Source organism: Ornithodoros turicata, chromosome 7, assembly GCF_037126465.1.
Source record: "Ornithodoros turicata isolate Travis chromosome 7, ASM3712646v1, whole genome shotgun sequence".
In the NCBI taxonomy this organism is placed as follows: Eukaryota; Metazoa; Arthropoda; class Arachnida; order Ixodida; family Argasidae; genus Ornithodoros; species Ornithodoros turicata.
In genome coordinates, this window is record NC_088207.1 from 17,121,934 (window position 1) to 17,148,314 (window position 26,381).

At 43.5% G+C, this 26,381-nt stretch overlaps 1 protein-coding gene across 1 annotated transcript; it reads right to left on the reverse strand.

Annotated features, from left to right (window-relative positions):
• LOC135400259 (dnaJ homolog subfamily C member 2-like) lies at window positions 1–26,381 on the reverse strand. Its single transcript, XM_064632040.1, has 17 exons — window positions 26,114–26,381; window positions 25,721–25,911; window positions 25,582–25,657; window positions 25,137–25,235; window positions 23,811–23,955; window positions 21,960–22,040; window positions 21,824–21,889; window positions 18,910–19,001; window positions 17,316–17,437; window positions 16,221–16,289; window positions 14,623–14,792; window positions 11,777–11,846; window positions 8,267–8,439; window positions 6,508–6,608; window positions 3,294–3,407; window positions 2,734–2,900; window positions 1–153 (listed from the first exon to the last, which is right to left on the reverse strand). Exons 1-17 carry the CDS (start codon window positions 26,181–26,183, stop codon window positions 79–81), a joined length of 1,881 nt encoding a protein of 626 aa, XP_064488110.1. The 5' UTR covers window positions 26,184–26,381; the 3' UTR covers window positions 1–78.

The following is a 26,381-nucleotide window of genomic DNA, read 5'->3' on the forward strand; positions in this document are numbered from 1 at the left end:
TGACAGAACAACAAATTTATTAGATAGGCCAAAGTGCAGTGACAAGAAACATTTGAATGCTAAGGGAGTAGGGCAGCATCATTTGGGACGGCCTGTTGCCTGTGCCGCTGCTGCCTGAGCTGCTTTCTTGATACGCACCATGTCCACCAGCTCCTGCAATTTGTCAAAGTAGAGAGAACCTCTGGTTATACTTGGAGCTAGACTACAGGGGCATTGTACCTAAGCTACACCGGTGAAAATATTTTGAAACTGACTTTTCTTTTAAAGACCGCAAGAACAAAGGAAAAAACGTGCCTGCTTGCAGCAATCGCGGCGCTTTTTGTCACGTGGTATTTTGCCCTAAACGTGCTGACTACGGGGGTCACCCTACCCATCCACTGATTCGAATACCTCAGAAAGCCCATTGCTACCCATTGGAAAGCTTGGCTCATAGGCACTAGAACAGCTGTTTCTAATAAGTAAGGTTAATATGGGTTTTAAACACTAGGCATGGGTAAGGCAAATTCAAAATTCCGTGGCACCGACTTGTAAATCCAGCGATGTTCTGCTGCAAGCAGCCAACTGTTTGCTTGAAACAGGAAACTTTCTTGGATAATGTGGGAACAAAAAAATATTTCACAAAATTAGAGATCCAAATCAGTGTTGTGGCTCAGTATTACATACATAATATCTTGTATTCTCCTCCGATGCAGTCTGTCGCCTGCAATCATTTTATACCTGCTGAAAGATCTTTCAGCATCTACAGAGTTTATAGAAACTTTATAGGAACGAGTTTATAATACATGCCCTGGGGAAGTTATAACTTTAAGAAACCCTTTTTTGTTCCTGGGCTGTAGGCATTATTTAAGAGTTAACTTTTTAATGGCAACTTTCCAGTCATCAAATCAAAATACTCCACTGCCAGCGCTAAACTGCGCACGGGAGCGGTGCCGCCCCTTTCTCAGCCAAGTATGCACAACAAACTTTGGCTAACGTTATCTTAAAGGGACACTAAAATGCAAAAGCAACTTGCTCTCAAATGAAAGTCCGTGTTTCAATTAGTACAAACCAAACCAAATTAATTCATACAATGCCACCATTTAGAAGAAAAACGCCATGAAAACAGAGCAGCCTTTGGCATCAAATGGGATCCCCAGGAGGCAAAGATTGGGGGCATCCAATGAGAGCAGCAGAAGAAGCGCGCGCATACCTATCGAGCGTGAGTAGATCTGGAACGGGTACGACCATAGTGTTCTGTATATGTGCGTCATGATTAGAGCCTGAAGTTTTAGGGTTTTACCTGATTCTTCCCCGAATTTGCAACCCGAATAGAAGGTTCACCCTTTAGGGTGAAACCCGATTTTTACCCGGCAAATTCTCCTCACTGGGATGTCTGCAGGAATGCATTAACGTACTTGTTTGGCCAGCAAATGCAGTTCCATCACTGTTTGTACCAACAAATTACAGTTAGTTTGAGCAACTGAGCCCGATTTCTCCCCGAATTTAGCATACCGGGAGTTTTTTCACCCGAATTCGCATGAATTTAGTGCACATGTTTATTTACCCGATTTTTACCCCCCGAATTTAGAAAAAAATATTTCCCAAAAACTTCAGGCTCTAGTCATGATGCACACTGCTGCATTTTTCAATACTGATTCACTGAATCGTAGCCAACAACAGGTCTCGCAAATGTTCCACTGACAACATTTATCTTCACGTCCTTCGGACAGCAACGCCAGTCCGCTTTGCAACGAGCGCTATATTTTTATCCGGGAATGCTCCGTGTGTGGCATGCGCGTTCACGCGCATGTTCGACTAAAATCACCAATGCACGAGCTGAAGCGTCGTTCACTGCTTAGCGCCGAAGCGAGAAAGAGTCCGGTATAATTAATATTCTGGCTCCAGAGAGAATAAAAGTTTTGAATTATGATAACAAGTATGAAATTAACATAGCATGTACTGAACTTGTTTTTTATCGCTCCTTTAAGCTAAACTACAATCTGGCTGTGTTTGTCCTGCAGCATGGACAATTTCGTAAAGCAGGCTTCAATTTTGTAGAGCAGGCTTCACCTCATGCAGCGAATCACCAGGTGAAGCCCACTTTTGGGAGCTACCGATCATATTCAGCAGATAGTCGGAATACTCAGAAACCCTAATATTGGGTATTCAATTGGCAAATCGAATACTTTAAGTGATTCATATTTGATTTCCAACCGAATTCAAGAACTCGAATATCCGCACACCTCTAAAAATAAGGGATTCCATGAAATTCTGTGCCAACGAAGGATTCTGCAACTAATTCCGAATTCGGCGAAATTTCGCGGAATCGTAGAAAACCGAGAGCCTTACACATGGGTGATATGAATGCAGCGCCACGAATGGCGATTCAGTTCCAACTGGGATTACAATGCAACGTGTCACATGTTTAATTGAGCAGCACATTTCACTGCTGCAGTGTTTCACCCTTTGTCTCATCCACAATACTGACATGAAAGTGTGTCAATTTTGTGCTATATCTTGCTGCGGTAACATCAGAAAATTCCAAACATAATGCTAAAAATTGCCTGCAAATACTATGGACTACTAGCTTGAACTGTTCAAATTTCGTGCACTACTTTTGATTGGGGCACGGTGTTGCATGAAGTGTTGTCCGATGCGATGATCGCGGACGAAATGAGCTCCAGCAAAGAGTCCAGGCAATCTCAAGAGTGGTATTTAGAATAATGCCTTACATTCACTACTACATATACTTGCCTTGTATCTACGAATGCAGTCCTTCTTGCTCCTATTGGGGATGCAGTCTGCTATGCGGTCCCACCGATCGGGTGTAGCACTGGAATACGTCTTAAGGGCTTGTTCCAGGAGACGCTGTTCTTCAGCAGTCCATGGGCTTGGATTGAGACCTTGCAGGTCAGCTGGTGCTTCAGGCAGATAAGACATATACCAATAAGTGGGTACAGAACTTTCAACTGCAGCAAATCAAGCTTTTGCTGTGTGATGACGGGAACCATGCAAAGCCCTATCCACGAAAACCACTGTTCACATATGTGCCCTCAGCCTGATCCCAAAAAAGGCAGAAAGCTTGTTTTCCAAAACAACTGATGTTCGTGCATGTGGTGCAAAAAAGTGGCACATTTTCAGAGTGGTGAACTCAAACAGATAACCTAAGCAACGAGTGAATGCTGTGTTCACTCAGACATGATGCTGGTGCAAGAACTATTGAACGTAATATTTAGCAGATACACAGAAATTTAAGAATAAGGCTGCCTGCATCTTGATTTAAAGACTCAAAATGGAGTCCACAGTGCACTTACTGTCAAAGCGTTCAGATGGCGTTGACTCATCCTTGAATGCCACTTCTCCCTTCTTGACTGTCTTCTCTAACTGCTCATATGCTTTCTTGTTTGCTTCTTCTTTCAAGTTGGGATCTAGCAGAAAAAGAAAGAAAAAGAGCCTTAAACAGACACGACTAAGAAGACATGTTCCGTAACGTCCACTATATTTTTGTAGAGTGCAATCTCGCTAATTCGAAATCTCTTACTTTGCACTTTTCAATAATTTGAACTGGCACTCGGGTCCCATTGAAGCCACGTTTATTTCAATGGGGGAGAGGAAAATACTTCGTAACTCTAACATATCAATGTGCACATGCCATGCCAAGAGTACACTGTTGACCATGAGGCCAAAGAAGTTGCACACTTTTGACAGGACATTGTAAACAGTGTAAAGGAAACTTCACCTAACACTCGAGTGTAATGAGGAGAAGCCCACTTGCAGAAGGGCGACAGTACTACCTCTCTAGTACTATACTAAAAATATTCAAAAATTTAGAACACTGACAACAGGTTGCGAATGGCATCAGATATTCGTTCGATGTTCGAAATTTCGAATATTCGTACAGCTCTAGTATTAATGTATGCGCGTAGCGTACAGCTTATGTGCACACGCACACTAAAATTATTTTTACGATGAAACAATGTGCTGTTCTCTTGAGGCAAGCTGGAAACCATAAAAACAACTTCCACCTCAAACATATTTTATGAACAGTGAACATCTGTGTTGGCAGTGCAGGTGAAACAGACAGGATGGAAATAAAGGGCAATGACATGTTCAGAACGTGTGTGTGTGTGTGATGAGCACATCTCAGAAGGAAAATGAAGGTGGCAAGTGCGCTGACAACACCTTCCGCATTTGTTGCATGGGTGAGAAACTGCACGGTTTCACTGTGCTCCCACGTATGACGGTAGTTTGGAACAGCCTCATTCATTAGCGCAGCAAAACCGCAATCCTCGATGATGTTGTCTGCCTGTGCTCACCATACATAATTAGGGAGTCACTTTTTCGGGTAAAATGCCTTTCTCCGATTCGGGGGGGGGGGGGGGGGGGTAAAAATCGGGCGCTATTTTTAAATCTGTTATTCGGGGAGAAATCGGGCGATAATTGTACCTTCGGGTGTCATCGGGTGTGTTTGTTTCTCCTCTTGTCTATTAAAGTCTTTTTTCCCAATCTCTCTTTTTTGTTCTTTTGTTGTTATTTTTGCGAGAACGTGACTTTCCAGGGGTAATCCCCGAAGGCATAGACAGTGTTGACACACCTGGGGGTGTATTGCTTGGAAAGTAAGTGACCCATTCTTACATGTAGGAAGGGAGTTGCCTCAGGACAGAAGCCGCCGATATTTCGAACAGAGACTGTTCTTCTTCTGGGCCCAGAAGAAGAACAGTCTCTGTTCGAAATATCGGCGGCTTCTGTCCTGAGGCAACTCCCTTCTTACATTCTACCGGTTCGCTGGATTTCTACCCATCTCCATTCTTACATGTGTTACACGTGACGACCTTTGTTCGTCTTCAGTGGAAACGTCACTTGAGGATTTCATAGTGACTGGAATTCGGGGAGAAATCGGGTTTAACCCGAAAAAGACACTCCCTATACATAATTGATGTGTTCGCGACATTCTTGTTCAGCACTTCTTTCATTTCACAGCAAAAATCTGCATAGACACCTCAAAACTTTGCGAGCCAAATCGCTCCATGCGGCTCGCTATCATCTGTAACGACAGTTAGTGCAGTTTCAAATAACTTGCAGCGTTATTGTCCTCCTAGCTGTCACTTTTTAGCATACGGTTGCAGGGCACCGGATTTGGAGCAACTACGTTGAAATATTGTCACGTCCCTCTCTTCGATTATCGCTGTTACCACACACAACCATGACTCTAATATGTATCGCTGGCTACCATATATTGAAACCGAAGAAACACATTCGACATGCAGGTTCTGACTGTGCGTGCAGTGGCAGCAGTGTTCCAATGCCAACAAAATTTCTATATTTAACCAGAACTTCTAGGCCGAACTGTAGGCCTCATACGAATCTTCAGAGTTTGTTTGGCAATCCACTAAAGCTGCGACTGTGCTGATGATGCATGAAGCGTACTGTGGTTTTGTGTTTCGCTGGAGCGAACTTTAAATGGAGGCTGCACACAACCGTGTAATAGTTCTGGTTTCCGATTGTGTAGGGACGCATTTGCAGATGAGTGTACCCAGGAAGCTTTGCGCGTCAGTTTGCAGCTGTTCTGCTACACGTTCGTCACTGTTACTCCAACATACAAATTCCAGCCCGCAACAGGTTTGTAAGACGCTGCTACGATATTTCAAAAATCTAATACATATTCAAACTTTTACGAATTTTTGAAACTTTCGAATATCAAATTTTTGAATATGAATCAAATATCACAAATGTTCGATTCATATTCGAAATTTTGAATATTTGCACACCTCTAATGTTTACGTATCCTAATTTTTTCTTTTATATTACAGACTTCTCTTGTATTTCCACCCCGTGACTGATCTATTAATTGACCTTTACATGGGGTGTCCCAAATAAGATGTATCACGTTATAACAAACAAGACTACGAAGTGCTCCACGGGATCAAAACCAGCTGCATGTTGTCATCGGTGGTGTATCATAGTCTTTGTGCCCTATAAAGAAAGCCCTAAATAGAATGGTTGGTAGTTTTTGTGGGAGGACGAAGTAACAAGAGCCAAGCGAGTGGTGGTTACATGAAGGCTCCGCTGTTTGTTCACCTCGGTTGGGGGTCTCTTAAGGGGTTCAACAACTCTCCAATTTACACTTCAGCCCTTAAACCAACACCTTAGATGATGATGATTAGGCACAATGAAAAAAGCACAGGTGACTAGGATACACCGCATGCATAACATGCACTTACTTCAGTGGCTGTCTCTAGTATAGCAGCTTATTATTACTCAGACATACAACGCCCTGGTTTAGAACAGTGCAACATGACATAAATGATAGTCAAATAATAATTTGTAGCTTTAAGTTGTGAGACAAAGTTACCAGTGGTCAGCCTGTGGATTAAAAATGAACAAAAATAAGCCCATTCACTACAAACACAGCTGTAATAAATGTGCTTTTCTTGTTCACTTTTGCACTGGTTTAAGTATGCTTCCCCAACTTGTCCAAGTTTCCACTGTTGTATCCAATCCTCCCCCAAATCTTGTCGCAATTCTCACCCAGCCTCTGTAGGTTCTTTGCTTTAGCTAAAACTTCCTTGGCATTCCTTTGAATTCCACTTGTCGAGTGTTGATTAATGAAAGCTGCTACTACTTCCCACCTGAAAGAAATTGATGGCAGGAATTAGTTCCTATCACGGTTGTGGACTTATCATGAACATGAGATAGCAGGGATAGTAATGCACACTGTACATATTTGACCTGCAGAACTGTTCCCTTATATGCACTCCTTTTCTCACACCAGGTTCTTTCAGAAGCATGGCTAACCCAAAACTGTTGCCTAGCTCCTCTACTTCAGTCAAGAGGAGGAGGAATGTTTTTAATATTACAAGATACGGGGTTGTTTAAGGGGACACTAAGGCACAAAAGCATTTAATTGCTGCAGCAGCAATGAAAAGAGTCATATTTAGCTGTGCAACAGAAAATAAATGTAACAAATCGCACATAGACACATACACGCACAAAGGAAAAAGAAAACTAACCAATCCGTCCGTAACACTTGAGAAATCATACTTTTAAAAATGCAGAAGGTCGTAATTTTGCGTATTTCTAATGGAAGAGTATTGCAGTTTTTCCCTGCATAGTATTTATATGTAAATGTTCCAAAATTTATCTGAGGCTGGGATAATTTAATACATAGGTTAGAAGATCTGGGCTCATAACGTCGCAAGCCAGGAGGAGAACTTTTCAAGAACAAGATTGGCCTTTCAAAATATTTCAACTACAGACGGGCCCTCTATAAAAATGTTTGCATTGTCCGCATAAAGTATCATGGTGGATGACATTAATTCTGGCAGATCATTTACGTATACAAGGAAAAGAAAGGGTCCAAGTATGGATCGTTCCGGTACAGCACAGGATATGCTTCGCTGAATGGAATGTACATTACTGACTGTCACATACTGCTTCCTATTCATTAAATAGGTTTTCGATCCGGTCATGCTACTAAAGTCAGGTGCGTCCCGTATGTGAGTAAATACAATGTGCTTCGTACGTAAACCTAATTTATTATCTAATCTTTATGCAATCCCGTTAGTTCGAGCAACAAGACAACTCAAACTGACACTGAGATCCCGTCAGAGTCCCATGTATTCCAACGGGTGGAAACGCCCAGTAATTCACACATGTGAACGTGCTCAACAGCTTATTCAACCAGGATTCAAGAAATGCGAACCCGTGCATCTCCTGGAAGTGCCTGGTTGTGCGCCAGCCGGCAGCCGGCTTTACTTAATTGTTATTACAGGACCATTGCTTATAGAAACAATACTTGTGTCAGAGGAATGAAGAACATGCCACAGTAATGGTTTGCGTGAATGCAAGGGCCAGAGCAGGTAAGCCACAACACAGCCAACGAAAGTGTGTGAATGACAGTCAATGTTCGTGATTTGGTTGGGCGACATTCATTGAGCTGCGGCTGAAGAAGCGAATGCACCCACGTATCACGGACTATTCTCTACCCTCCCCCCCCTCCCGAGATGTTTTGATCCTTGCCTATACATAAATATTTAGGAATAAACGAGCCTCTTACATTTCAGGCATCTCATAACTGCGAGCTGGTGAGCTAGCTCTAGCAAGCCACAACGCGTCTCCCATTTAGTTCGAATCCACCTTTATTCTAACAAATCTTCGGTGCTCTTTGGGTTTGAACTAACGGCATTGCACTGTATATCTGATCTGATAGATGCTTCTTTGGCCACAGTGTTCTCAAAAATGGGAGAGCCTCCACCTTTTTTTAGCATGTAAGAACAATTCACATTACCTATTAGTTGTGCCTGCTGGAAAGAGATTGACAGCTTTGACCAGTAACTGGATATCGTCCGCTGGCCACGCCTTCTGACCGCCGTGGCTCTCGGCCTGGTTGGCGGAGCTTTTCTGGCTGGCGCTGATCAGCTCTGCTTTTTCCTGCTCCAACCGGTCGTCCAGTTCCTTCACCTGCAAGAGCATCACGACGACCTTCAACATTCTACACGGTACATAAAACGCACACAAGGTGGACAAAACAGAAGCCTGGGATCCGTGGCTCTCACTCAATTTCAGAACGAGAACCCGAGGGTCAATGGCTCGGACGTCGCTTTGCCCGGCGACGTAAAACCAGGTCCCCCAAGGTCACCATTTTCCCATGTATTTGTTCCTATCCCGATGCGTGCAGTGCCGGAGGCCGCCCTTAGATACCCCATTGTTACCAGACGTTGGCTTGCGTTGCATTGTAGCGCGCTAAAGATCCAGTTGAAGCACAATCCAAGCCAGGCCAAGTCACCGAAGGAGAAATGGACGACTGCGCCTGGTACGACAGGTACGCTATGCGGTGCACGCAGCCGTGCACTAGATCCTTCCGATCGCTCAACACGTTTAAAAACGGGACCAAAAAGCGAAACACGACACAGAAAGTTGTTATACGCATTTTATTTGGACATATAAAGACTAGATTCATTCGTAGAAACAACAAAAACATTTTGCCGCTAAACTTAGCGCACTGAAGTGATCCGGAACGGCAACAGTGGGGTATCAAGTGGCGGCCTTCTTCGTTGCACGCTTTTCCGAGGTGAGTTTGGGGGACCTGCGTAAAACCCTGTTCATCGCTGTGACTTCAATATCTCACAAGAATACATGTACACAGTTGAACCTCTCAACTACAAACGTCGATTTAACGAAATCCTCTGTTTAACGAAGAATTTCCGTCACTCGTACGCATCATCATAGATAGAGCCAGAAGATTTCGGGAAATATTTTTTTCTAAATTCGGGGCGTAAAAATTGGGTAAATAAACATGTGCACTAAATTCATGCGAATTTGGGTGAAAAAACTTCCAGTATGCTATATTCGGGGTGAAATCGGGCTCGGTTGCTCAAACTAACTGTAGTGGCTCGGTACAAACGGTGATGTAACTGAATTTTTCTGCCAAACAAGTTAGTTAGTACGTTCCTGCAGACATCCCAGCGAGGGCAATTTGCCAGGTAAAAATCGTGTTTCACCCTAAAGAGGCAACCTTCAATTCGGGGTGCAAATTCGGGGGAAGAATCGGGTAAAACCCGAAAAATTCCAGGCTCTGCTCATAGACGCCAATGTATTTTTGTGCTAGAGTTAACGAAATATGTTCGTTTGGTCGGCTCTATTTAACGAAGTCTCTGGGCAACGAAAGCCAAAGAAACCCTTCTGCACGTGTCTTTCCCTTTCACAACGAAGAAGAGGAAGAGAAACTTTTCCCCTCTCCACTGCCCTCACGTGAGTTTTCGTTGGTTACTGCTGCTGTCACGATCACGTGCTGTTGGCATGCCGAGGAGCATGTAGACGTGTGTGCCACTGGAGCTAATTACCAGTACGTTGATGCCTTCGTGAAAACGTCGCACCAGGGGCCTCTTCACACTTGTCTTTAGATGCGAAAACTCGCACTGCAGGCCTCTCGCGAAGTCTAATTCGCTTTTGTTGATGCCAATGAGAGTAGGTTGTGGTCTTTTGCTGCTTTTGACGTTTTTGTTCGCAGCACTAATGCCACCGGTCAAAGTTCCATCGGCAGAAATGCCTGTGTGATACCCATTTCTTGTTTGTTTCGGTATTCAACACCAGTGTACTCTCGTTCTTTCCCCGGAATTTTTTCCTTGTGTGTTTGTCAGCAGTCATGAATGCAAGTGGACCAGCCAAGAAACGTCGACACGCAAGCGCGCAGCAGAACTGGGAGAAAGCAGCAGGGGCCATCTGGAGTTGCGAAATGTTTCAACCGACACTGTGCATAAATTACGTAGTAAGTAGCATTATACGATGAATAAAACTTGATCTTTTGTGCCCTTCATAGCTTGGTATCTGCTTTGTGACAAATAGCATTTTGCGCATGCACAGCGCAGGTGATGGTGGCGGCGGCCATTTTTTTTCTTGTTACTTTGAGTGTTCTCATTGAACGACGTTCTCTATTTCTCTCTCTCTCTCTCACACACTCACTCACTCTCACATTCACTCACTCACACACTCACTCACTCTCACATTCACACACTCACTCATTCACACACACACACACACACACACACACACACACAAAAAAGAGACCATTCGTAAATTCGTTATAGTACAGAGGTTCAATTGTATCTACATGTGTCACACGATGGGGTGTACATGGGGACTGCACAACAGTGACCGAGAACTCCCAAATGTGAAAGATCATGGGACAGAAACAAAGGCCGGTGAATATAAGGAAGGGCACCATTGATTTCTTGCACTTCTGGCTTCCACTACTGATTGCTATTGCAATGAGCGCTAACTCCTGTGGGTTCAAAACTACAGCTCTGACTCTGGATAAGCAAAATGAGATCCTCAGAGCATGCGTGCGAGGCCTCCGTCTTGCACACCTCTGAAACCTTGTGACATAGTATATAACTCTGGTTGTAACGTAGGTTGGCACGGCTCAAGCAAATATGTGCAGCACGTGAGCTGCGAAGGAAAGAAACGAGGACAAACGCACGGGGACACTTCGACATTACGCGAGGATCCGCTGTCCGAGGCTGCTCTGTCCCTATGTGTTTGCAAATTGCGCAGTGACAACACATCGCAGAGAGACAACGGTCTGCATGCTGACTCGTGATGGACACCTTGACAGATCAAAATGGGGTTTCCTGCCACATTATATGTCACCTCGCTGCTCCTTTAAAGTGCGTGGTGCCAACTCAAAAGTTGTAGATTGCAGACGGGCATTTTCAACAAGTTTTTTTTTTTTTTTTCAATCATAAGAGAAAGCAAAAAGAAAACAACAGATGTCAAGTGAGCTGAAGAAGAGTTTTTGCTCCATGGAAGTGTCCTCGCAAGGCTTCCCTGCGCTCGGACGCCAGATGAGCTCCACGGTACAACCACAGAATATGTGCACCTAAGTCCCCTAAGCTATTTCCATGATGCGGCTCCATGAAGACTTTCGAACATTTCCTCGGGTCTTGGCAAAAACAAACTGAGCATTTCCTTTGTCGGCCTCAAGGAGATTTTTCGATGGCTATCATATTTCAACTGTTCATGAACCCAGGCACCTTGACGCTTGCGTTGTGTTTGTCCATTCGTATGTTCCAGCTTCAGAACAATGTGTACTTTCCATCACGTTATTTTTCTCTGTTGTTTACAGGTACAGACGTAAAGACAAACAGGCAGGCTTTGCTGAAATTCTGGCCTAATCAACTCCTCGATGTACAAATTGGGTGTCCCTTCAACATGATTAGATAAAATTTCAACTATTTCTGCAGTCAAACAGTAAGTATTATTATGTGCATGCATGAAAACAGAGTAGAAATGTGGTCACCTCCTTGAGAAAAATGCCTCTCCTCTCTTCTTCACTACTGCTCTGCAGAGATTCATTCATATCTTGCAACCTATGGTGATGAAAAAGTTCAAATTATTATTATCCAATAAAGGAACTTGACCATATACAGTGCTTTGTAGTGTGTAGTCTATCTTCCATGACTACCTCTCATGGGAGTCACTGCAAAAGTCGGTGTAGGCAATACCATCAAGGAATAAAGAGTATGCAGATATACCACAATTTCACATCTCTAGGGGCCACAGAGCTGGCTCAAAATTTCAGAATTATTTTTGTGAAAAATCCTCATTTTTTCCCAAAGCCTTTATTCAATTAGCCAAGGAGGCTTCAAAAGATGCCAATGTATCCCTGTCTTGCTGCAAACAAACGCGAGAGGACACTTACAGCAAATTATTGCGACTGCAGCTTCATTCAGGTGCACGGTGATCAATGCAATCACAACAACCACTGTGATACACAGAAGAGCAGGAGATGTAGTGATGACTGAGGCAGAGACAGACTGTGTATCGCCTGCCCCCAGTCGCTCAAGGCACCAGGTTGGTGACACTTATGATTAGGGAGTGACCTTTTCGGGTTAAACCCGATTCCGCCCGGTTATTCCCCCCTCCCGAACTGACCTCCGACCAATTCAGGTTAAACCCAATTTTTCCCCGAATTCCAGTCACTATGAAATCCTCAAGTGACGCTTCCACTGGAGATGAACAAAGGTCGCCACGTGTAGCACATGAAAGAATGTCACTTACGTGCCCAGAAATACACCCATGTGTGTCAGCACTACCTATGCCTTCGGGTATTAGCACTGGTAGGTCACCCAAAAAAAGAAAAAAAGAAAAAAAAAAAGGAAAGGACTTATTAGACAAGAGGAGAAACAAAAAACACCCGATAACACCCGAAGGCACGATGATAGCCCGATTTATCCCCGAATTACAGATTTCAAAATAACGCCTGATTTTTACCCCCCCCCCCCCCTCCCCCGAATCTGAGAAGGGCATTTAACCCGAAAAAGTCACGCCCTACTTCTGATGTTCTATCTTTAACGGGAGAGCTCCTTAACAACGCAAACGTGTTGCCGAAGGCATTATATCATTCACAAAACTCAACCTGCCGCAGTGCACGCTGAATAATAGAGTAGTATTACTGTGCAGTAGTGTAGTTGGTTGAGCAAGTGCAGATTGTGGTTGCTAATGCATACTAAAAATTAGGGATGTGCCAACCGAATCCGCGAATCCGAATCCTAGTGCCCAAAACGGCGAATCGAATCTTTCGAATCGAGCGACAACATTTGTTCGTTTCCTTTTCAAATTGGCGCCTCCGGAATCCGACGAAAGCCTCATTGAGCGGCGGCTATTTTCTTGTTTCTTTGTTTACGTTGCTCTGGACTGAAAGAGTTCATGCAGGAACTGTTACATTACGAGTTTAAAAGTAAATGTGGTTTTGCTTTTGACTGTTGCTTTAGCCCTATGGAAATAATTCAGACTCGCGAATTTATGTATTTCTTGTAGTCGATGAACAATACGTTAAACTATATGGGTTTATATTTTCTCCCGAAATGAAACTACTATTTAATTTTTGTTGCATTAAACAAATTCTATCGTATTCTGCTTCAAAACGCTCTCCAGTAGAAGTTTTTTTTCTTGGCTTTTTAAACTCTCTTTAAAGAAAGGATTAGAAGGATTTGTGGATTCGTAGGACCTTCCTTGGATTCGGATTCGCAAAATTCTGGATTCGTCCCGTCCTAACTAAAAATAGACTATCCATCCCGAACCATCAGACAAGTCTGAGCCGAAATGCGTACAAACACTCAAGCTGCTCACAAATGAAGTAGTTTGGGACATTGTACACGGAAATCGGTTGATTCTGGAGTTAGCTCGGTGGCTGCAAACGAATTCAGATAATCAGTTGGCGACCGTAAAGAATTGATAAATGCGACACATATTCACTATTTCATTGCTTTCACTTGAGTGTTTATGCAGTGTGCATGCATAACTGTGTAGTCAACATGCATGACAGGAAAGTTGGAATGAGTGTGTGGCAGCAGAAAAATCCCTCTCATGTTGAAAAATCTGCCACTGTTAAGGTGAATATCTCATGCAAAAATTACAACACAGACACGCGCAGTTCAGTACTGAATGTATGCACAGGTTAGCATCTCGAAGCAGTGGCGTAGGCACCTCCCAATCTAGCACGCCATAAAAAAGGAAAACATTACAGGGACAATGTTGCCAGGCAGTAGGCTGGTGCAACTTCATGTCATAGTTCTCAAAATTATAAATCAATTTTGCGTTCCTTCCACCATAACACACAGATAGATACAATATGTGAGATACGTAGTTTGGATTGTGGCAGGATTATAAATAGAGCCTGACGTTTTAAGGTTTTACCCGATTCTTCCCCGAATTTGCACCCCGAATCGAAGGTTGCCTCTTTAGGGCAAAACCCGATTTTTACCCGGCAAATTTCCCTCACTGGGATGTCTGTTGGAATGCACTAACTTAATTGTCTGGCAGAAAAATGCAGTCACATCACCGTTTGTACCGAACCGCTTCAGTTAGTTTGAATAACTGAGCCCGATTTCTCCCCGAATTTAGCGTGCTGGAAGTTTTTTCACCCGAATTTGCACGAATTTAGTGCACACATTTATTTACCCGATTTTTACCCCCCGAATGTAGGAAAAAATATTTCCCGAAAACTTCAGGCTCTAGTTATAAAGACACGTTATTCAGCCCAGAGGGACACCATGATTTCACCGGTTGCTTTCTGTCAGGGCTCTTTATCTGTTACTGGCCTGGCCTTTGTAGGATGTCTGCCAGATGGGAACAGGGGCTTACTTCTGGAGAGTCAGCAGCTTGCATAGCTTATCCAACTGTTGTAGGTGCAGCACTCGTTCCTCCTCATCTTTTGCGTAGTAGTCTCCTTGGGAGCAGAGTGTTTCCAAGGTCTTGCGCTCTTTCTTCAGTTGTTTCTTCAGGTTTTCCTTCTCACGTTTCTCTTTCTCTCTCTGTTGAACAACACAGTATTACGTGTATTTACATTACTAGTAATCAAAAAATAAGACCAGAACTCAAACCCAAGAAAAAAGAAAAAAAAAGAAGAGAGAGGGATTTCGTTCTGAATTAAATTGTTTCGACTAATGCTTCTGATTTCCTGCAATGTTGTAATTCCCAAATTCTGCATTTCACAATGTACTAAGTTCTATTATGAACTCCTAGCAATGAGTTAATAAAGATTACTTTGGCTGTGTTGACTTTATTTTGGTGGTCCGGCTAAGGATACCAAGAGGCATTGTCAGAAATGCAAGGAAAAGTCATAGGGTCAACACACAGCGCAACACAATGCAAGCCGTAGGAATGGTTTGTGCGGCCTGGATGCAAGAGTTGCAGGAGGGATCGCCCTTTGCATGCGACTTTGAGACGGAACCTGCCAATCACTTGGCTCCTCCTCCGAAGACATCCAATCACAATAGCTCGCTGTCGGGGCGCCACTTCCAAGACATAAACTCCGCAGCCCAGACAACAACATGCGAGCAGCATGGAAGCTGCCCCCGACGGTTCACGGAAAACATTTTTGACATTTTTCTGAAACATTCTTAAATACATCGTTGCAAACTCAATAATATTCTTTTTCCATTCTCAGTCTTGTGGATGAACATGATGATGACATGAGAGAACTGATGTTCTGAGGCTGGAATAACATAGAAGGGACAATCACATACAAGGCCTCAAGGCTTGCGTCGAATAATGTCGTATGAATGTGTGTATGAGTGTGCAAAAATGTAAGAGTGAAAGGAGGATGAGTGAGAGAGAGTGACTGGTTTGTCCCTTCAGATGACGCACCCTTGGAAGTCGCTGAGAAGGCGTGTTAGCTTAGCTCAATTGGTAGAGCCCTGGACCGGTAATCCAGAAGATGTGGGTTCTAGTCCTACAGCTGGCTAACCTTTTCAGTGACTTTCATCTTTCATGATGATGACATTTTCTTGTGTCATCTCGTGAGTTCGTTCCACACTACGATGCGGCGAGTTGCTCGCCATGTGAAAGGAGCCTGCAGTACTTTCTGCAACTTCAATTGTGCATTAACTACTGCTGGAACAAAACTGCAGCAGAAGTTGCATCATGTGAACCTATCCATATTCATTGCCCCACAGTGATGTTATTTTTTCACACTACGGTATTGCCCAGAGATTTTATGGCTGCGTATGCAGATTGCTGTATTTTAAAAATGGAACTGTCGCATCCTCCATTTTCCTGATCATTATTATAATTAACTAATGCAATTAAGGTTGTATTAAGTTGGCTATCTTCCACAAACACTGTGGCTCCTTTCTGGAATGGGGCTTCTATTGCAGTGCAAATATCATCCATCAATCAGACATCAGTCATTTGCAAAAAAATTAAAGAGGGAGATTCAAAGATAGCAAAAAAAAGTTCACCTGTTGCCGAGTATTTTCCTCCTCTTGCTCCCTTGCGAGCCTTTCAATTTCCAGTCTTTCTTGGCGAGCCTGAAGGTACACAAGGAGCTTAGTCAAGGCATACATAAGAAGCGCACAGAATATACAAGTCCTGGCAAGTGGAACAGAATAGTAGCACCATAGAATAGTCGCAATTGTAAAAAAACAAAAGAACAGAAAAGAAAACGAAATTAAAACACAGAATCACCTTCTGCTTAAACACGGAAAAGCTATCATGTCAAGATTCCTGGAGATGGCTATAGCCACCTCACTGATGATTTCGAGAGTTCCTTATGGGAGAAGCAGAATTTGTTGGGCGACAAATTCAATTTCTCCGTTTTTTTTTTCGTTTTTTTAAATCTCACTGATGACATGGATTATGTCAGGCAGTCTTTGAGTTGACATAATTCATGAAAGAAATAGTAATTTATCTTTAGAAATAAAATGAAGGCAGAAAAAATACCGTAATTTCACGCGTATAAGCCGCACCGCAGATAAGCCGCAGGACGCGTTTTTTGGGACGTTTTGAAAATTTTCTGGCAGATAAGCCGCACCTGCAGATAAGCCGCGGGCAATACGAGACCACTGATTTGTGCGACAAAGGAGACCATAGAGAAGGCCATAAACCCTGTAGTCCATACTCCGGGAGCGGCACAGTGTACAACAGAGGAGGTCAGTTCTGGAGTTCTACCAAGATCGGATTGTGCCCTTGTCGGGTGTTTTTCGTGGGCTGATGGGTCAGTGATCTTCCAGAAGACGTGAATCACTGTCACCACTTTCCTTAAAGCTGCTTGGGGGGATGCACCAGGAAGATCAATCTACTCCAATGTGGACCCGTCCCTGTTACGCACTGTTCGAGCATCGGCAGGGCAGTGCTGTTCCAGAGACACTGTCGGCCCTTTCGTTCAAATCGGCGTATGGGGACAATACCAGGAAAAAATAGTCATCAGATAAGCCGCACCGGTGGATAAGCCGCAGGGCGCCCGTAAGAAAAAAAAATCGCGCATAAGCCGCGGCTAATACGTGTGAAAATACGGTACTATGTAGCAAGCAACAGATAAGAGGAAGAGTACTGACTCGCTCTTCTTCCTCAGCCTTTAGCCTTGCAGCCTCTTGCTTGGCCCTCTTCTGAGCTAGTTTCTTTTCCTTATCTTCTTCCTTAAACCTCTGCACACGTGGGTCGCATGCATACGCTGTGTCTGCAAACAAAACAAGAATCACTGTCTTGTGTCTTTGAATTAAAAATAAAGCAGACCATGTTCCATGTTCCTAGGGGGGGGAATATATTTAATGCAAAGTAAGAAAAAAGAGAAGGGAAAGGTTAGCCACGGTGTGGGCTTGCTATTCCCTAATGCTTTCAAGCAAAAGAAGACACAAACAGCTGGGATACAGAAAATTATGAAAAAATACAGAAGAAGCAGCTCCTTCACTAATCGTTGCGCATAGGACGCATCAGAGAATGCCCAGGAGTTCCTAGTCCCTAGGAGTTCCTAGTATGCACATGACTAGAGCCTTGTGTTATTAGGTTTTACGCCTTTTGAAATTCAGAAGGTACAAATTGCATGTTATTTCAGGATACGTAAAATAGCGTAAAAAATCGGGCTATGAGTACATGTCGGGTGGATGAGCAAATTCTTCGGTGGAAAATACCAAGCTAAAGAGAGCATCTTGCATTTCAGCAAGCATGAGATGCTGAGTGGGTATAGAATGCGCAGTGCGTAGCCAGACCTCCATCCAATGTCGCATTCATAGGCGGATTCCGTCAGTCAGGGTGTCTACCAAACTGCAGCCTTCAAATTCCATGACTTTTCAAGTTTTTCGCTGACTATTTCAAGCGAATTCCCTGACAAAAACAAAAGGGAACTTGGTGCCTGCTCCTATATTTTGATACAGATCCCCCATAAAACGGACCATTTATTAAGTATTACTGAGGCTACCCTACTTTTCTGCGTCAGAGCTTGTCATACTGGTGAACTGCTACTCGCGGTAACGTTGCTGCGGCATCGCCTCTCAACCACCGGTCGGCACTCGTGATTCGCCGCGCATCATCACGGCACTTGTCTGCGATTTTCCCTGACTTCAGCTGCTTTTTAGCCAAATTCCCTGACAATTCCCTGACTTTTCCAGTCACATCAAAATTCCCTGACTATTCCCTGTTTTCCAGGTTGGTAGACACCCTGGTCAGTAGTAAAAAACCTGGCCGTAGCCGTGGTGAAATCGCAGGTTTCCGTGGACTGGGACGAGTAAGTGACAGATGCACCATCAAGAACCAATATATATTGCGCTTGCCGTGCTCACGTGTAGTACTCAAGGCGTATATTACAGGGAATGGGCCTCCAAAATACAAAAGTAAAATGAAAAGTCAGTTGCCTCATCGCACAACAGGAGTAGCCATTACCCGAATTCAATTCCGGATGATCATTTTCGTTTCCGCTTCTCTTTGGGTAATGAAGGACAGTGATATACGTTCCCGTTATTCTTACCACCTCCAATTTTGGTAATACCACTACACCATTTTTGTTTCCATTACCGTTCCCTGATATTAACGGCGAACTAACAATTTTTACTAAAACCCTAAACTTTAGTGTATAACACATTTTGAACTAACGTACTCTCTGCTGGGGAGCAAAAAAGGCTGTTCCAGGTCAAAACGTCCAGAAGATCAGCTTACCAACCAGCTGCCGAATCCTTTGCATCTCCTCCTTTTTAAGCCTCTGACGAGCTGCTTTATTCTGCTTTTCAATCCATCGCCTCTCGTCTCGGCTGAAAATGTCCAAAAGGAGTTTACAAATCAAGAACGCTTTCATGTGACATACGGATCCACGGCGAGAAGAGCCTGAGTGTGGGCAACGAAGAAAACACGACACAGAGACGAGAGCTACAGGTTCCGCCTAGACCATCTTACTTCCTTTTCAAAACATTGGGTAGGTTGTGATAAAAACCGGAGAACTCTTTCTTTTCTTCCGTGCACCAAAAATGTGGTTTATTCAATCCCACTGAAGTGCCATTGTGTCTACGTTGGACGAACTTCACATTGTATTAATGACAAATTAGGCCAGTATAAAACCTGTCCAGATTCTAACCTGGCAGCGCATTTAGAATTACCGTAATATCACACGTATAAGCCGCACCGCAGGACGCATTTTTAGGAACGTTTTGAAAAGTTTCTGGCAGATAAGCTGCACTCGCAGATAAGCCGCGGGCAACACAAGACAACTGCTTTGTGCGACGAAGGAGACCATAGAGAAGGCCACAAATCTTGTGGTCCATACACATACCATGTTGGCATAGTGTACAACAAAAAGGTCAGCTCTAGAGTTCTATGAAGATCAGATTGTGCCCTCGTTGGGCGTTTTTCATGGATTGATGGGTCAGTGGTCTTCCAGAAGACGTAAATCACTGTCACCACTTTCGTTAAAGCTGCTTGGGGGAATGCACCAGGAAGATTAATCTACTCGAATGTGGACCCGTCCCTGTTACGCACTGTTCGTGCATCGGCAGGGCAGTGCTGTTCCAGAGACACTGTCGGCCTTTTCGTTAAAGCTGGCTTATGGGGAAAATACGAGGAAAAAATAGTCATCAGATAAGCCGCAGAGCGCCTGTGAGAAAAAGAAAAAAAATCGCGTATAAGCCGCGGCTAATACGCATTAAATTACGGTATGTGAAAATTGTGAGGCACTGTGGGAAAAAACATCCGCTGCGTTCCGACGACGCGTCTTGCACAAACATCTGATTACGGAGGGATTAGCAAACATCTGGTGGACTCTGCTTGATGTAGCTGCACGTGTCTCGTAAATAACTGTTTTAGCCTCTTCTTAAAACGTGACTCAGTTTTGGGGTTAGTTGCGAATACATTTACATATTTAATGGCGAATTCGGGAGGCCATCTTGAGGCAACACGGCCTAGTGCTCGGAAATTGCTAGGCCGACGCCCGTGCTGGATGGCGCGACTGACGCTACGTCAGCATGAGTGCAAGGGATATAGTGGTTTTAGTTGCTCGGATCACGCTACCGGCATTGCGGTCGCTCGTCATACCTGATCACCCACGTGAACTTCGACGTGTTGGCCAATGAAGGCCTTCGCAGTGCGGATGTGACGACACCGGTTATCGCTGGGCAATCCGCTGCACAGTCGCTTCGAGGCCCGGGTGGAAAAAGTTCTAGCTGGCAAATTCCTGGCACTTGGAAAGTGCCACGAGAACATACTATGCGAACACAATTGCTCAAAATCTGGCAAAAAAAAGAAGAAGGAGGAAACTGCAGGGAAACTGCCAGGAAATCACCGAATTCCTGAAATGACTGAATGCGAATTTGCCAATACAGTCGCCGATCGATTTTTCGGACCCCAATTTTTTGGACCTGCTCGATTATTCGGACTCATTCGCGGAACGGCCGCGGGTCCCATAGAGTTGATGTGTGAGAACGTCCAAAATTTCAGACTCTGTTCGTTCCATCAGCGAATTTCTCTCTTGGGGTGACAGGAAATATTGGTATCATCCGAAATTCGTATCAAAAGAAATCGACCAACTAAAATATTGAGGCAAAAAAAATTGGCAACGATCGTTCATTTTCCATTCCTCTGAGTAGAAGAGGTCTGTTGTGACTCTTTTGCGTCTTCGTTTTTGGCCAACCCCTTGATTCAAAAGGCCCAGCACGTGCTGTCCGCCCACGAGTCGCGCGACAGCGCTGTAAAGCGAGCTTCGCCCAAAGCACACACGCGTTAGGTGAAGCAGTCTTGTGGACTCGATGACGCTGACGGCTGTGCCTCTGTCAGTGTAGAGTGACGAAATGTCGCTTCAGGAAATAGAAGCTAATGTTATCAGGAGAGCTTGAAGCTCGTTAGGAAAGCATCGACAAATTTTTCCAGCCTAATAGTGCTTGGTTAAGTTTATTTTGAACTGAAATTCAGTTTTTTGGACTGCTCGACTATTCAGACATTTGCGCGATCCCTGCTGACTCCGAAAAATCGGACGGCGACTGTAATTTGTTTTCCCTGTTCAGTAAAACACTGCTGGTCTGAGCTTTCGCCATGCTTTCTTCGTTGCCCAAGCTCAGGCTCTACTCATCATGTATAGAGCCCAGGGCCCTATGTATGCAGCAGCTGGTTAAATGGTGCTTATCTGTTTTGAGATTTAGAGTGTAGTTCCGCCGTAGCCACCTGGGGATCAGTTAATCCTGTGTAATCCTGTGCTCTGCCCGAAAGCTTACATATTAAATAGTGCTGTAAAATAGTTCTTATTAAATAGTTAAGTAGCTGACTTTGTGCTTCATTCTTTCGTTATTATTTTTTATGACGTTGTTTCAACAAGCTGGACTGTGTATTATTCTGCCCTCTTGATCTCATACCTTGATTACCAGGAACCAGGATGCCCATATGTGAGTTAATCACCTAGACTGTAAAATTTGAGGCTAGTTTAACCCTGTCATTAATTTTCGCAAACACAATCGAAATGTGTAACAATCGCAGTATTCCTCCCGTATTCCTTACAGAGATGACATTGATGTTGCTAATGCTGAAGGAAACTTGACTGGATGTCTAGAACATTAGCTCTGGTAGGAGGTAATTTTTTTTAGCAAGTACGTACTTTTCACCCTTTTCCTTTTCTTCTTCGTCTAAGTAGGAATATTCCCGCCATGAGTCAAAATTGTACCTACAGAAAAAGACAGCATTATGGGGTGTTTCACTTACAGAGGTGCTATGGGCGTTATCCAAATGCTCACCAGAAATGGTAAAACTTGTCAACTTCATCTCTTGTTGCATTGTCATCACCCAGTCTGGGAACATGCCTTTTTGTGGACCACCTTTAACATTTGTTGAAATAGCCAGAGTGAAAACATTACTTTTGCGACGTAGATTAGAAAGACAGTTCCATACTGTTAGAGAAAAATATAGCCACATGTGGCACTACAGGCACCATACATTTTGGAAAAAAAGGCATGTTGTAAGTTTGCTAGATAAAATGCTATTGTGCTCTCAACAAATGTGAATGTTCAGCGGCAAGCTATTTGTACCATTCTACTTTGGTGATGTGACCCTGACCGGCGATTTGGCGCCGAGGATCATGTTCGTATAAAGCTCCCCCAGCATAGAATGAAAGGACAACTTAAGTATTCCGCACCAAAGAAAATAACTGAGGAGAAAGGACACAGCTCCTGCTTTACAACTTTATACAAGAGCGAAAGCTCGTACATAAAGTCAACTTTTTCGAGATTTTGCGATACCGTCAATAGTATTGTTATAAACGGGCTCAACTGTATATCCATATTTAAGCTAGGAACATGTTCTCGTGTCATAAGGGTAGCAGTGCTACTAGTAAATTATTCATGCAAAGTTACAAATTCTTCTCACTTAGAAAACGTTACCTGCACTATTCAAAATTCATGCTGATCAACATGCAAATCCTACAAAGATATGTCATATAAGAGAATATAGTGCACCCTATTCAATCTCTATGCATGAAAGATTGGCAAGTGTGTGGGGGGGAGGGGGAAGGTAACCCTTCTTGCCCCCTACCTTCTGACACGTCTCTTCCTTTGTCTTCCCAAATTAACACTCGTTGTTGGCAACAGATGGCCCGTCTACTCCTAAGTTCCACTTACTGTAAACGTATTTTTATTTGAGATGTATTAATTTTCGCGAATTTCACGGCTGCCAAAACATCGCGAAAAAATTGTACTAGCGAACACAGCTTTACGTTGATCCCGCGGAAGGAAGCAGACCTGGAATCGCGAAATTAAATACTCGCGAATAACTTCCCGAAAGTGGTTCACGAAAATTAATACATCGTGAATAAAAATACGTTTACAGTATGTGGATGCCCCACTACGAGGACGTTTCCCCCCCGATAAGACCAGTCCTGAATAAACATGGGTTGACTGTATACAAAGCACAGCCATGGCATGTGCTGAGTGATATTCATGGCATGGAGTAACCCTTTCAGTACTTGAGACTGGTAACGCTTAGCTGGATATCACAATGAAACATACTGTAAAACCCTTCATTTTCGCGGCCGGCAAGTTTCGCGAATTGAGCACTCGGGATTTGTTCGCGGCCCCTAAATTTCGGGAGTTGTGACCAGAAGACAAAAATCGGATTCCCAAAGGTCTCCATTGTTGAAGCTGACACTGCGGGGAGAATGAGCTGCCTTCAAAACTGCGACCCTGTTTCGATTCACGAAATTCACGAAAATTATGGGCTCGCGAAAACAAAGGGTTTTACAGTACTTCAAACATCCATCCATCAGGTGTTTTAGAGACTTTGGGATAAAATACCATCGGAGCATTTAAATTTGTTCTATCACTTCATGCAAAGTGTTGTCATGCATTGCACTGCTCAGGAGGACATTTGAAACTTTGACATATCAAAATTGAATGCCTATAAGTCAAAAACGAAGCAGTGTACTGCAGCATTACTGAAAACGCAAAAAAAGCACACAAAAGTACCACACTTAATTATCATTGATACAAGGAGTTGTATAATTTGCTCGTGTTATTTTATTTTACCTCACCTCATATCTGAGCTACCTTAACTAAAGCTATCTTACGTGAAATACTGGCCAAGATCTACTGTACCTGGCATTTGACTCAAAGACAGGTGTGAACACAGCATAGAAGTTCTGCTTTGCCCCATTTGTTAGCTGAGGTATCTCATTGTCAAACTCCGGGTCGATACTGTCGTAGGAACGACGTTTTGCAGGAACCCCCAAGATTTCATAAGCTGCAAAAGAAGGAAGATGACATTCAGTGGTTCTACCAAGGCCCTACTGCAGACTTCACATTTCTACAGGACATTTTTTTTAAAATCCTTTACAGAACTTTTATAATAAAACTATGAGAGTTACCTAGATACATTTTTCACATGTGAGTAAAGCAGCCAGGTGGACATCCTGTTGGAAAGCGTATGTAACTACTGGACGACTAATTGCCCCAAAATTCATTAGCCAACTTATTAATCAGATGTGATATAGCAGAATCAGTGCCAGTCGTTATTTAACTTCACCCAATTTTTTTTTTTAAACACTCGGAAATGAACACGTACTTTGAGATATAAATCGAGAAGTGTGCAGCTCTGGTTTCGGCCCGCTTGCATTCCAAAATTTGGCGATATATATCTTGTTTTTTTAATTTATTTATGTTTTTTTTTCTTCTTTACTTATATCGGCCCGCTTGTGTCAGGAGTTTTTAAAAGGTGAATTCAAATAATAATAATTGCCTCCACATCTGCTGTCTCACATTTCCCCCGAAAAATATAACAAAGTTCATTAATGAATTTTATGTAGCTACGTAGTTATCCAGTAGTTGCATGCGCCGGTACATTGGGCATCTGTACTTTGCCCATCTGGGCATGTTGGGGTAATGCATGCATGGGTATACAGCGCGCAAAAACATGGGACAAGGAGACATGTCCTGCGCTTGTCCCTTGTTTTTTTGGGCGCTGTATGCGCACAAACATGTGCTGGTTGCATATACAGGGCCTAAACATAAGCAAATCTGCACGATATTATTGTGACCATTCAAAGGAAGACAAACACACAAGCTGTTACAGAATGATCCTGGACTGCCAACTTCTTAAAGGGACATTCCGCTCCAAAATTATGTGTGCGAATATTAGTACTAGAGTCGCATCCCACCCAAGAACACAGAAGGAAAACACTGTCAGGAGTTCAGTCCTGTCATCCATTTTCTGAAGAACTGAGTGAATCGTGGCTCAAAGGAGCACCGATGTGAGGACGTACCAACTAGCTCACATTACAAGCTTGGGTGACCTGCTGCAGCCGGGAAGCCTCTTTTCTGCACGCGTCACAGTATGTTGTTTTGCAATATTCTGTTTGCACAAAGACGTTTCTTTAGCACACTCTGGCATGGTAGAGACCTTGAGAAATAAGAACTGCTACCTACCTTTCGTTATGCAGGAAAAATAGTCGTGGTCCAGGTCTTGCACTTTTTCACCGGCTGTCTTGCGCTTGTCTGGATGATGCAGCAAAACCTTACGTCTATCTGCAACACAAAATTACTTTGAGTGAAAGGTGCAAGGTACCAGCATACCACCCCTGACAATGCTGTAGGTGGGACTATAGAGCTTTCTTTAGAAACGGGTTTCAGCAAGTGCAAAATGTTAACCAACAATTTCGATAGGAAGCAAATTAAAATCATAACGAAGAGTTGACAAAAAACAATTAGGCTAACGGACATCACAGACAGATGTACTTTCAAAAGCATGTTTGAATTATGTAATCGAGGTAAAATGTTGCAGCATGAAGCAACAAGGTTTATAGCAACTTATGAGGACCAGTTAACCCTACCCATCTTTCCCCAATGTATACCTGTGTAAGGCAAGACTTACATGCTCTCTTGATATCATTTTCTGTAGCTCTGTATCTCTTCGCATGAAGGCCTAGGACACGATAATGATCTTGATTCTGTATGCAAAGACGTCGACATTTCAAAATGATTTCGTGACTAAATAAACTGAACGAGCATACTTTCCAGTCCTTGGGATCTAGGCTCTGCAAGTGCTTCACTTCGTCGGGATGCTCTTCCTCCACGCTGACATCCTCTTCGTCGGACGACTCAGAATCCAGTGACGCTGCGGACGACGTGTGCCGCGCTCTTTGGTTCGAAAACACCGACTCGAACCATCTTCCAACCGTTTCAACAGAGACGCAGGAGAATGCTGCGTGCAAATATGTACAACAAATCGTTCGTGCCGGTTCAACAACAAATTCTCATGTTGTGTTCACACAAGTGCCTCAAACCCACTTTCAATGTTTGCACGCTTGTAACGGAGTTTGGTGAATGGACAGTGCCACGATCATGATCACAGTGAATGAATGGATTGATGACAGCTATAGACGCCAGGCACATGCAATACGTACGAGATATTTTATTGAATACTTCCGTCTTGTCATCGTCGGTACACGGGGGAAGAATTATTACATCTGCCATTCGTATCTGATATAGATATACCTAGTTCTAAGTGTCTAAACTTCAGAAAACTTTGCGAATTACACGGACATTCAAAACTCACGAAACGCGCAAGCAATGTCGCAACGCGCACTGCACGTGTTTTTATCGTGTTTATTTCGGAAGTCGCGAGACAAAAGCAACCACTGCTTTGTGACTTCGTCTTTTATCCAGTGGAGC